This window comes from Rhamphochromis longiceps, unplaced genomic scaffold (genome assembly GCF_057381845.1).
Source record: "Rhamphochromis longiceps isolate RC_006_pf unplaced genomic scaffold, R_longiceps_female_GT1.1 unmapped_scaffold_4, whole genome shotgun sequence".
Taxonomy (NCBI): domain Eukaryota; kingdom Metazoa; phylum Chordata; class Actinopteri; order Cichliformes; family Cichlidae; genus Rhamphochromis; species Rhamphochromis longiceps.
Genome location: NW_028187224.1, coordinates 616404 through 629715, shown reverse-complemented (window position 1 = coordinate 629715; position 13312 = coordinate 616404). Strand labels below are relative to the sequence as shown.

The 13312-nt window shown below is 42.6% G+C and overlaps 2 protein-coding genes across 3 annotated transcripts in view; both read right to left on the bottom strand.

The window, feature by feature from the left end:
- Nucleotides 1–9009, bottom strand: part of LOC146640604 (protein NLRC3-like) — an 83488-nt gene extending 74479 nt beyond the window's left edge. For both annotated transcript variants that reach the window (XR_014909981.1, XM_085399918.1), the window contains exon 1: nucleotides 8951–9009. The gene's annotated coding sequence lies outside the window, so the exon portion shown is untranslated. The remainder of the gene's footprint in view (nucleotides 1–8950) is intronic.
- Nucleotides 1537–5996, bottom strand: LOC146640605 (protein NLRC3-like). The gene is made up of 5 exons (XM_085400061.1): nucleotides 5960–5996; nucleotides 4034–5831; nucleotides 2952–3125; nucleotides 2151–2324; nucleotides 1537–1651 (listed from the first exon to the last, which is right to left on the bottom strand). The coding sequence occupies exons 1-5, from the start codon at nucleotides 5994–5996 to the stop codon at nucleotides 1537–1539; spliced, it is 2298 nt and encodes a 765-aa protein (XP_085256187.1).
- Nucleotides 9010–13312: the final 4303 nt, after the last annotated feature.

Below are 13312 nucleotides of genomic sequence, written 5' to 3'. Positions count from 1 at the left end.
CCATATTTTCTTGCTTTAACCCTTTAAAACTGGTCAGAGTGGGCACACTCCGTTTTGCGCAACTATTTTTAAATCCCGGTAGCACTGTAACCACGTGAGCTAGCGCAATAATTTTTTTGCATATGAAACCTGAGGAGTTGTACTTACATCTTATGCCATCAGCTTGTCCTAGGTTACAGTTTCCTTCCACATATGCTTAGGACTCATATTGCACTGCTGGAAATAGTTTATTTTGATGCATATGCTGTTATTTTGCAAATTTGCAGTATAATATTTATTTTTTCGTTTTTCCTGCAGTATATAAAAATTGGTGTATTTCAAAAATAAAACTATGAAGGCACTCAAAATAAATTTCCTGTGGTGGGAAACTATTTTGTGCAACTTTTTTGTATTTACAGTTTTGAGGGATAAGCCTCTTAAATTTCTCTATCTAGAAATATATGTTAAAAAAACGATTTTCAATTTTTTTGTAGTTTATTGCACTTTTTTGCAATTTATGTAATTACTATGCACTTAATACATACATATTATAAAAATTTAGGCTGTAATGGTTGTATTGATGTATAGCAACTTGAAATGCTCCCAACAATGGCTCTACAGCATGTAAAAATATAATATAAGCTCTGGCGGACTTGGTTCTATGGTAGGTCTTAAAGGGTTAAATCAATATCAGTAGCTAATCCGATTGCTCAGTCTGACGTCAGGTGAAGTCATTTTTATGCATTTAAGAGCTGTGTTGAATTCAACATTACAAACTGAACATTAGAACTATCCTCTTCTCCAGGATTTTCCTGATTTAACATTTCAATATGATTCATTTTTGTTCTCTACACCTGCCGTCATCACTTCAATTATTCCCACTGTGGATTTGATCATATTGTTTTCCCAGCATCTCTACATTTTCCCATCCATACGACCTGTAGCTCATTAACACTATTAATACTGGAAACTGCTGTTGAAGCCTGATGGTGACACTTTCTGGTGAAGAAGTGAATTGCAGTAACAGGACTGGCTGGCTTATGATACACTGGACATTTCCAGCGCTTTGTTTTCTCTGCTCACAGACAACACAGATACACGCATGTATATACAGCCCACGTCCAGCTCTGCATGCACTCCTTCTGCTCCATTTCTATAGAGAATAAACAACGTAACACAATCATTCTCCATTGTTTTCAACTCAACCAGCTGCATTTAATGGAGTTTGAATTTACTTTACAACAGCTGCTGTTGTTTCCTGTCTGCATCCATGTTCTTTATTGTACTCCACACATTCTGAACTGGTGTAGTTCTTCCTAAAGTACTGCAGTATTCCTGCCAGTACATCCTTTTAGTTTTCCTGTTTCCTCTGATGCTCGTTGCTATTCTTTCCTCAATGCAAATTCATGCTAAGCTCCTTCATATCCATCCCTGTTTCTAAACCTGTAATAATTGCTTTAATGTGTCTTTGGCCTAATTATGAGTCTGTCCATATGTTTGTAGTTCCCCACTTGCTTTGGTTTCTTAGCTCTGATTCTCTGAAATTGATCCTTGAAATCATTTACTGGCATCTCTCCCTCTCACTCCCACTATCCCCAGAACACCAGAGTATTCATCTCCTGGCTTCTTTGCATTTTCTCCAATCGTCCCTGTTTCTAGAGTCTCGCCCCATCTGCAGGCAGTCCAAGAGAAACTGCCTCTGCCATTTTCTTCTTCTTAATCTTTGATTTTTCTCTTCACTTTCTCCATTGGGTCTTCTTAGACGCACTTTCCAGAAAGCAGCAACATTTTTTGTGCCCCATGTTTCAAATTGTGCATCTTACTTCAGCTTAATGTGTTTACTGTTTTGTTTTTACACAGGTCATGTAAAAGAAATCCTACCAGAGACTCGACAAAGCTGAACTGAAAGACAGCACAGGCAATAAATCAGAGCAGCACAGAACTTAAGCTCATGGTCCATAGAAGCTGGGCTCTACAGGTGTACCAGGACAAGCTTAGTGTAAGTCCCTCGAAAAAGTTTCACTTGTGCTGTTTCGGTGTAAATTACTGGTTTGTTTGAACAATTTCATCAGCTGAACCATAAATACTCCAAAACAATTTCTTTGTGACTCAGTGTGATTTTTCATTTTGTAATATTAGCATGTCAAACTCGGAAAAGACTGAATCCTGACCTGAGAATCCCAAGTGTACACTTTGGACTTTCCACTGCAGAAAATAGAAGCTTCAGTCCTAAATCCTGGAGGTTGTTGTTACCCAGATCCAGCTCTGTCAGATGGGAGGACTGGGAGCTCAGGACTGAGGACAGAGCTTCACAGCTTCTGTCTGACAGGTTACAGCCACTCAGTCTGAAGAAAGGATGACAAGAAGACATGAAACACTTGTGTTAAAGTATATTCATGGTGCCATGAGGAGCTACTACATTTACAATATTTCAACACTGTTTCAGGACATGCTGGAATCCTTATTGCCTCATGTTACAAAAGACAAATGTGGCAGTTTACTGTGACTTGCATGGATTCATTAAAAAAACAAAACATACGACATTTTCGCCTGAAAATATGTTAAAAGTTTATTTTTTGACCCAGAAAGAGTATTAAGAGCAATATTAAAACTAAGTAGCTGCAGCCATTGTTGGAAACTGGAATTGGCTGGGCTATGAATTCTGGGATATGGTTTTTCTATTTTGTTTTCCGGGTGGAAAATCAGGAGAAATACGGGAGAATGGTGGCTCCGGGAGATTTTCGGGAGGGGCACTGAAATTCAGGAAAAATCAGGAGTGTTGGCATGTATGTTTCCAGGACATGCTGGAATCCTTATTGCCTCATGTTACAAAAGTCAAATGTGGCAGTTTACTGTGACTTGCATGGATTCATTAAAAAAACAAAACATACACACAATGTTAATTTTTTCCAAATGAAATTGATTAAATGATGTTAATTGATGAAAAAAAAATCGATATTGCTTGATCTGACCTCAGCGTTTCCAGTTTGCAGTATTGACTCTTTATCCCAGCAGACAGAAGCTTCAGTCCTGAATCCTGCAGGTTGTTGTTACCCAGGTCCAGCTCTGTCAGAGGGGAGGACTGGGAGCTCAGGACTGAGGACAGAGCTTCACAGCTTCTGTCTGACAGGTTACAGCCACTCAGTCTGAAATCAAGGTGGAAGGGAGACAAGATCAACCAAACAAATCAGAGCTTTATTGCTGTTTTTGTTGTTTTTAAGCAGAAATCAGTGAGGTGCTGGTAGATTCTGTTCTTTTGGTTTATTACCCAACAACACACACATACACTAATATTTGTGACTTTTGTAATAGTAGCATTTACAATGCAAAGCAACAGCGATCACAGATTGAAGGGGCCTGAATAAAACTACAATGCAGTGATTTTTAAGATGACCTGTTCTTCCAATTTCCAACAACAGATTTCTCCAACCTTACAGTTAAAAATAATTCTTTATCTCATACTGAATCTTGGTGCACCTCCCCCCAGTTTATTAAAATGAAGAGGTACTGAAGTTGCTGTAAGTGATGTGTGATGCCACTGATTTCCTTTCTGATCCAATACAAAGTAAAATTCAGGCTGGTATCTGCGATACTGATGAAAACTATTCCTTCAGAATCAATACAAGACATAAGAAAATATGTTTTGTATAACATAAAAAGCCTGAATTTTAAAATATTCAGTTAATAATCAAAAACAGATGTGACTGAAAATAATAAAACTGAGAAACATTTTATGGCCATTCGATCCTTTTACAACCATTGCAAGAGCTTGGTTGGCATAGCCGGCAATACGTTGGATAGTAATAAGTCCGGTGGGTGATGGGCTCCACCAGGGCTGCCCTTTGTCACCGATTCTGTTCATAAATTTTATGTTTAAAGGCTGTATCAAAAGTTCATTCAAGTTACAATATTGTGGTCAAAAGTTCTCCTTTTTTCTTTTATACTATACAACTACGCTGGCTCATGGTTTTAGGACATGGATCTGTCATGGAAGAAATCTATGACCACTTTTAATCAACATTTTAAAAATAAACATGATCACAGATTTACTTACAGAGCTTTGTTGGAGGCTTTGACCACTGGCAGCAGCCTCAGAAGAGCCTCCTCTGAAGCAGAGTATTTCTTCAGGTCAAACACATCCAGATCTTTTTCTGATGACAGTAAAATGAAGGTCAGAGCTGACCACTGAGCAGGAGACAGTTCATCTGTGGAGAGACGTCCTGATCTCAGGGACTGTTGGATCTCCTCCACTAGAGAACGATCATTGAGTTCATTCAGACAGTGGATCAGATTGATGCTTTTCTCTGCAGACAGATTCTCACTGAGCTTCTCCTTGATGTACTGGACTGTTTCCTGATTAGTCTGTGAGCTACTTCCTGTCTGTGTCAGCAGACCTCGTAGGAGAGTCTGATTGGTCTGCAGTGAAAGACCCAGGAGGAAGCGGAGGAACAAGTCCAGGTGTCCATTTGGACTCTGTAAGGCCTTGTTCACAGCACTCTGGTAGAAGTGTTTCTTTGCAGATTCTCCTGTTTCAGACTTCTTGGATGTTGTTTGTTGTTGTTCCAGCAGATTGAGTCCAGAGTTGATGAAGGTCAGATGGACATGAAGAGCAGCCAGAAACTCCTGAACACTCAGATGGATGAAGCAGAACACCTTGTCCTGGTACAGTCCTCTCTCCTCTTTAAAGATCTGTGTGAACACTCCTGAGTACACTGAGGCTGCTCTGATATCGATGCCACACTCTGTCAGGTCTGATTCATAGAAGATCAGGTTTCCTTTCTGCAGCTGATCAAAAGCCAGTTTTCCCAGAGACTCCATCATCTTCCTGCTCTCTGGACTCCAGTGTGGATCTGTCTCAGCTCCTCCATCATACTTGACCTTCTTCACTTTGGCCTGAACCACCAGGAAGTGGATGTACATCTCAGTCAGGGTCTTGGGCAGCTGTCCTCCCTCTCTGGTTTCCAGCACATCCTCCAGAACTGTAGCAGTGATCCAGCAGAAGACTGGGATGTGACACATGATGTGGAGGCTTCGTGATGTCTTGATGTGGGAGATGATCCTGCTGGCCTGCTCCTCATCTCTGAATCTCTTCCTGAAGTACTCCTCCTTCTGTGGGTCAGTGAACCCTCTGACCTCTGTCACCATGCCAACACAGTCAAGAGGGATCTGATTGGCTGCTGCAGGTCGTGTGGTTATCCAGAGGCGAGCAGAGGGAAGCAGTTTCCCCCTGATGAGGTTTATCAGCAGCACATCCACTGAGGTGGACTTTCTAGGGTCAGTTAGGATTGTAGTTTTGTGGAAGTCCAGAGGAAGTCGACACTCATCCAGACCATCAAAGATGAACACAACCTGGAAGTCTTCAAAGCTGCAGATTCCTGCTTCTTTGGTTTCAGTAAAGAAGTGATGAACAAGTCCCACCAAGCTGAACTTTTCCTCTTTCAGCACATTCAGCTCTCTGAAAGTGAATGGAAATATGAACTGGATGTCCTGGTTGGCTTTGTCTTCAGCCCAGTCCAGGCTGTATTTCTGTGTTAAGACTGTTTTCCCAATGCCAGCCACTCCCTTTGTCAGCACTGTTCTGATTGGTTCATCTCTTCCAGGTGAGGCTTTAAAGATGTCTTCTTGTCTGATGGTTGTTTCTGGTCTGTCTGGTTTCCTGGATGCTGTTTCAATCTGTCTGACCTCATGTTCATCATTGACCTCTGCAGTCCCTCCCTCTGTGATGTAGAGCTCTGTGTAGATCTGATTCAGGAGGGTTGGGTTTCCTGCTTTAGTGATGCCCTCAAACACACACTGGAACTTCTTCTTCAGGGTGGATTTAAGGTTACGATGACAAACTGGAGCTTGAAGTTCTGAATGAGAAGAAAAATAAACACTCAATTCCAAAAAGAACTAATCTTTAAAACATGTTGCTCCATCTTCCATCTCTGGAAAATGTTCATTTATCCAGCAGCTTAAATCTTTAGATAAATCCTCTTACTGCTCTGCAGACGGTCAGCCAGCTCCTCCTGCTTCATTCTCCTCAGGAAGTCCACTGTGATCTTCACAAATGCCTCTCTGCTGCTGCTCCTCTGACTGTCTAAGCATTCTGGGTAACCTGGACTCAGAACCTTCTGGATCTTCTTCAGCTCGTTCTTCACAAAAGTGATGATGTTGTCCTCCAGCAGCTGGAACAGAATATTTATGAATGAGCCATTCAGAGTGAAATCATGGAGCCAAACATCAGATCCATGTTGGACACACTGACGATCCACTGGTCTACAAAGAGCAGCATGGAGATGACTGTGAACAGAACAGATGTAACAGTAGTTGTTGTACATGTACAGACCATAAATATGGAGTCCAGCTGTGTTTGATGCTGCTGGGCAGACTGACCACTGGGAACCTCTGAGCTCTGCTGCTCCACTCTGTGGAGGAACCATGAAGGATTAGATCAACACAGGATAAAGATCCAGGAGTTTCTGCTCAAATAACTTCATCTGAATCAAGTCTGTCAAGTTTTAAACTCTCAGATTGTGAACATATCAGTAATTTTCAGTCTGTTTTCATGGACGTCCTTTCAGTGGTGATGTCAGGGATGATTTTGAAGAAGCTCATCAAACTGAACCATCAGCAGATCACTGCTCCAAAACCAGAACATGATCCGAGTCTCCCTCCACCACCAGAACACCAGCTTTACTAACGTGGTAGATCAGTGTAGTACAGATCAATAACTGATGAGTCATTTGATCAAAATCACTGAGTGCTTCACGTCTGACCCTCTGATGCTTCTGTAGACATTTTGCATATTTAATGAATGTCTGACAGTTTTACATTCATTCTATGAACACAGTGGAAATGTTGTGTTATAGTCTCCATGTTGTTTCCAGCATCATAAATTCTTAAGTTCAGAAAATTAGATTCTTTCTTCACAGCTGAAAAACAACAACATTTATTCTCTATTGAAATCTGCATCGTCCACTCCAAAGGTCACAATCTGAAGGTAGCATCTGGTTTTGTTCCCTGTGGTTAACTCTGAGCATCAGTATGGTGGGATTTATCCACTACATCCACACCACTGTGGTTCAGTGTTGTCCTGATGGAGTAACAGCAGCCAGTATGATCCAGGCTTTAGCTGCTGGGTCTCTGTGTGACCTCTCAGACTGTTTAACAGATCAGACACAAAGAGAATCAGAGCAGCTCTGTTCTTTAAAGACAAACATGAACCCACTCAGGTCACACTTTCCCCACAGATATGAGCATCACTGTCCTCAAACAGCAAATGACCAAGTCGAACATTTGGATCTTTTCTCTTTCATTGTTTTCTTTTTAATGAATCTTTGTAACAATCTGAGGATGTTTCAGGTCATATTTATCCAGGAAACACAAACATGTAAAGGAGTCATCACAGCTCTCTGACCTCGTTGCTCCAGGTTCACCACTGAAGACTGGAACGTTGCCTTTGGACCGGTCACTCCTCACAGACGGACAGCTGGACCCTGCAGACTGTGACCTCTGACCTCTGCAGACACAAACATGATTGAAGCAGCTGTGATCACACAGACTGCAGATAATGCAGCTGTTTCCTGTCAGTAACATCCTCTTAGATTAGAGTTCAGCTTCTTACAGGAAAACTGGACAAAACTGATTTTTGTTACAAACTCATTTTCATTTCCTCTCAGCTCACAAACACAGTCAGACAATCAACCAGAGTCAACACTGATTATAATGTCAGTGCAGAATTATTTCTGTTACTCAGTGAGTTCAGCTCTCTGACCTCGTTGCTCCAGGTTCACCACTGAAGTCTGGATTTCGATCTTTGGACCCGTCACTCCTCACAGACGGACAGCTGGACCCTGCAGACTCTGCTCTGTCCTCCTCTTCCTCCATCATCATCTTCAGTCAGTCTGAGAGGTAAACCACAAACACTCAGTGAGTTCACATTAACAGAAGTAACTGAGTTACAGTCGCTGACCTCTGACCTGTCATGTGACCTAGAAACCAGGTCAATATGTCTGTAGGTTCAGTCATCCAGGTCATGTGATCTAAGGAGCTTGGAGAGAAAAGAGACGTCTTTAAGTTTCTGGAAGACGTTTCATCAGAGAAGCTTCTTCAGCTGTGATCTGGATGACGCTCACGACTGATCATGTGATGAGTCACATGATCAACAATGGTCAACAATATAACAACAATATAAACACTTATTTCAAGGAGGAAACTGAGAGCCTTTCCACCTGGTGCACAAACACCTGGAGCACAAACACCTGGAGCACAAACACCTGGAGCACAGACACACCAACACAGATCCTGATGAGGTCACGTGATGTTTCTCTGAGTGTTTATGAACACAAATCAAAGATGAAACAGCACAAAGACACTTCAAAGTGATTCTACTGTAGAAACATGAACAGGTAGAAACCTGCAGCCTGACTGCTCATCACTTTGTTACCTGTTCAAGTTCAGCAGCAGCAGCTCACTTTATCACGGTGCTGGTCTGGGGTCAGTGTTTACTCAGCTTTAACTCACTCTGGGTTCTAGGTTAGCTTAGCGTTAGCTTAGCGTTAGCATGCTGTGTGCTAGCTTAGCGTCAGAGCTCTGCAGGTGTCTCCTGTGTAAATATTAATCACAGTGACAGTAAAGGAGGTAAAGGGCTGTGACGTCATCACGTACGCTGCGTCCTCTGTGGGCTCTGAGTGAACTCAAAGTACAAACTACAAGTACACAAACACGAACGTAGCTCAGAGTGGCGGACACACTCGGCCTCGTTGGTCCAGCTGTGAGTCCGTTACCGTGAACTATGGAGCGGCAGATTTGTGCTGAACTAAGCTGCACACAGCTGATGTTAGCCAGGAAACATTACACACTGACTTTAATGGAGAGACCGGAAATACAAACACACACAGTTTGTTGTGTGAAGAAATCAAACACGAGCTGAACAAACAGTAAAGTTCCTAAAGACAAACTGTTAAAGGAGGAAACAAAGCAAACTTACAGTTTCTTCACACACCAACAACAAGCTCCACTCCACACCTGGACACTAAACACGGACACACAGGTGAGCTGCTTCCTGGAAGGAGGCGGGGCTCCACCTGAAACTCAGCACAGGTGGGAGGGGCTCAGCTCTGTGTGTGCTGATGTGTTAACTTTAAAAATATGCCGTCTGACTGCTCAGACTGAGTCAGAGTAAAGTTCACATGCTGACGTGTGGAGACATGAAACCTTGTTGTAGCTGCAGGTGTGAACACACTGATCCCAGATCAGCTCTGCTGTATTTGTAACATGAACATTTCTGCTGCAAAGCTTCAAATGTTCAGCATGTTTCTCTGTTTCCAGTCTATAGATCCAGTCACACTTTCTACCTTCACCTGTGCAGTAAAGACTGAGAGCAGAGCTGAAAGCAAGCGTCCAATCAGGGAGCAGCATCAACACCTGAGCTTCATTCAGACTCTGTTATTGAAGATGTTGTTGGTACAAAGTTCATCTGCTGCTCACATGAATCCATGAAAGATTTATTTCACTGAATGTTTCTTCAAAGCTCATTTCAACCTGTTGAAGTCATGAATGAAAGTGCAGACTGAGAGTGGATCACATGATGTTTGAGGTGTGTCATGTGACATGTTCAGTATTGTCACACATGTCTAGATTGTCCCTGATATCATAACTGCTCAAACACTGATGATTATATTTGAAGAATTATTCCTGATGGCAGCAAAGTTTGAATGGAGCTCTCTGTCTGTGCTGATTTGTCGCCCTCTGGAGGTCAAAGCACAAACTGCATGATGTCACTGTAACCACCACAGTGACAGGAAGTGTTTTTATGACTGAAACACTGAAATGATGCTAACGGCTGTCGTTAGGCTCACTGACAGCAGTGCTGATGTGTTCATGTCAAACACTGGCTCAGGTCAGACTCCTTCATCCTTCTCCAGCGTGAGGCCGCCCTCAGACCCACAGGAGCCCTGACCTTTGACCTCCTGAACCTAACCATTTTAGTCTTGTTGCATCTTTAAATGCAAATCCTGTGAAATGGTCAGGGGCGGCTCTAGAGAAATTTTCTTAGGGTGGCAAAATCAAAGCCTTTTTCCCCCCCAAACACATATGCAGGTGGTTACATGTGGTTAAAATGATTCAAATGCAGTAAGTATGCACGTTTTTCATATAAATATAGTCTATAACTTAATTATTGTCTGTACCCACATGATTACACACTTTAGTTACATGAAACATGTGAGTTTTGATGTTATGTACTGTACAGCCTGTATATTAAATACATATGTAGCCCAATAAGTATAAACTCCAGAAAGCTACACAACATGGGGCGCTTCATTTACAAACACAAGTCTAACTTAAGTTTCACTGTTTTTGTTAGAAAACAGTCACATTGTTGCAGCTTAAATGACACAAAATGTCAGAAATCTGCACTGTCATGAACAAACATGTAAACCTCATTTTTCATGATTTGTTGGATTCACCCTCTGAGGTCTGAAATACAACCGGACATTTGTGACTCCTTTGAGTTTACGTTTGTATTTCACCCTCAGATTGTTTCATTTTATTTTTTCCTCCTCTTGCTTTGTTTGGTATCTTTTCAGCTCAACTGAATTTAGTTGTTTTTTCACTGACATACTGCATTAGTATTACTATTACTATTAATGTAACTATTACTGATCTGAAATCACACAAAGAACCTAAAATCCTAGCAGTATTTTTTACTGTAAAAAAACCACAGACGTGTTGGGTAAATGTTTATAACTTGAAATGCAAATATAAATTGTACATTTTGTAAACAGATACAACTATTTATCTAAAAATGCAGCCAATACACCTGCTGTTTTTTCATTTTCTACAACCATTTAAAATAGCACTCACCTTCCTTCATTTCCACAGTGTAACATCCACCCACCTGTGTAAAATCCAAAATTCCCATGGTGTTGTTCAAAATGTGCTCTGGCACAATCATAAGCATCGCTTGCTACTGAAAACAAGAAGAAAGCCGGTCCTGCTATGGGCTGAACCATTTGTTAATGTGGAGGGGGGGACACTATGGAATATATCCAGTTCTAGCATTTATATTCACTGCTGACTGTAACTACGCTCAAACTGTTAAACTTATTTTAATAAACAACACTGTCATATGCAAAACTGGGGTGGCACTTGGGGTGGCAAGGGATCATTTTAGGGTGGCACTTGCCACCCCATGCCACCCTTCTAGATCCGCCCCTGCTGATGAAGCCAACAGGTTCGCTTCATTTGCAAAAAGCAGATATGAGTTTCTGAGGCCACAGTCTTCTGTGGCAGAAGGGGAATCAGGGGAAGCCCTGGAGGAGTCCACCACCCACCAGAAACAGGTCTGAGCTCTCACTGCAGTGGTAAAGGGGCTACACAGCCCACATGAGGCTGAGGGATGCAGCCTTCTGTCAGACTGTCACTAACACAGAGAAACACCCGTGTACACTCATAGGCACATACACCAATCAACCTAACCCCACTAACTGCTCGTCTTTGGACTGTGGGAGCCAGAGAACCCAGAGAGGACCCAGACATGGGGAGAGCATGCAAACAGCTTAGATGTTGGATTTGAACCTAGAACCTTCTTGCTGTCAGGAAACAGTGCCAACCACTTTTCCACTGTGCTGCCTGTTTGACTCTGATACACCCATTTTTGAGCTCTTAAAAACAGCCCTCCACACAACAGAGACAAACCATAAAGGACTTTGTGGCTTGTAGCAACCGAAGAAAGTTTAAGGTGCAAAATAAAGAGGTTGAAAGGAAAGTAATAAAGGAAACATGTAATTATAACAGTAATGTTGGCTGTGTATCACGTGTGGCATGTCATTGTGGGGCTGGCCTCTGCTGGGATTGAGAATATGTGATGGCGGGGGCAGGGTTGGTTACTGGGGTTTATCCTGATCTCCTGTTTGGTGGAACTGTGCTCCTTTGAATCCACAGCACTAACCTGGCACACACACATAAAATGCATCATTGCTACAGAGCACAGCAGGACTCATTATGAGTGGTGGGGCAGGCTGGATGGTGTTGAGGAGTCGTATCGCAGTGACATTGGCTCCCCTGCTTCACTCTCTCCTGCCCCACTAATGCAACTCACTAATCCCTCTGTCCCCTTTAGGTGGGGCTCACGCTGACAAGATAAAATAAGCTGCACGACTGGTGGGTGGGGGCTGTGCTGTCAGCCCCCCTGGGTCTGCTCCTCTGTGATCCTCAGTGGGCCAGTATGCCTCTCCTGGTAGCTCCATGGGGGATGGTGTGGTGGGTTGGTGGGTGCCATGGCGACTATGTGCGGACTTCACATTTTTGTCTGCTGTGACAGCTCCTTGATCTGGGCGGGGCCAGTGGGGTGTGGGTAGGTCCTTTGTGGGGCTTTGGACGTTGCCTGAATATTGTCAGGCAGCTGGGTGCTGTGCCTCGACCCTTTCTTCCTTTGCATTTGTGGTTTGGTGCCATAAATGCACAACATAGAAGAGCCACGGTTCATCTGTCTCTCTTCCACAGCATGTCTTTATCCTGTCTTCCTTCTCTCACCCCAACCAATCACAGCAGATGGCCCCGCCCCTCCCTGAGCCTGGTTCTGCCGGAGGTTTCTTCCTGTTAAAAGGGAGTTTTTTCTTCCCACTGTCGCCAAAGTGCTGCTCATAGGGGGTCATATTGTTGGGTTTTTCTCTGTATGTATTATTGTACGAGCTACCTTACAGTATAAAGCACCTTGAGACGACTGCTGTTGTGATTTGGTGCTGTGTAAATAAAACTGAATTGAATTAAGAAACAACTCTTAGATTCCTCACATGATTCTCCTGTATTCCTACTGGACGCCAAGGTAATATAACATGGAAGTGTGTCGCAGTGCCTGGTGGCCACATGTTACCCATAAACTGTCAACCTGACCGTACTGTAGCTACGTCCAAAGACTAGTTAAAGATTAAAGCTTTTTGGGGGGTTAAATCTGACATAAATAAAGAAAGAATAACATTAAAGTCGATTCTTTTGATCACTGTGGTTCTACTTTGAGGATATGACGTGTAAAAACCCTCAGTTGTGGCTGGTGGATCTCACATTCCTGGTCTTTGTAATTCCAGTTCAATGAAGCCTCATTTTCACCTTTTGCCAGGTAAATTTTCCCAACTGTTCTAATGTCCATGCTGTGGCATTGTCCCATCATTTGTATTTCCTGTTAATGGATTTTTAATATGGTCTGGGAAATTACTATATATGAGTAACTTCCTGTTGTATTGCAGCTTAAGGCCATTGTCACTGAAATAAAGCCCAAGTTGTAATAGTTTGCATCCAGAACGAGGAAAACGAAGAAACCCAAACACTGCTCAGTGGATGAGTCCGTCCT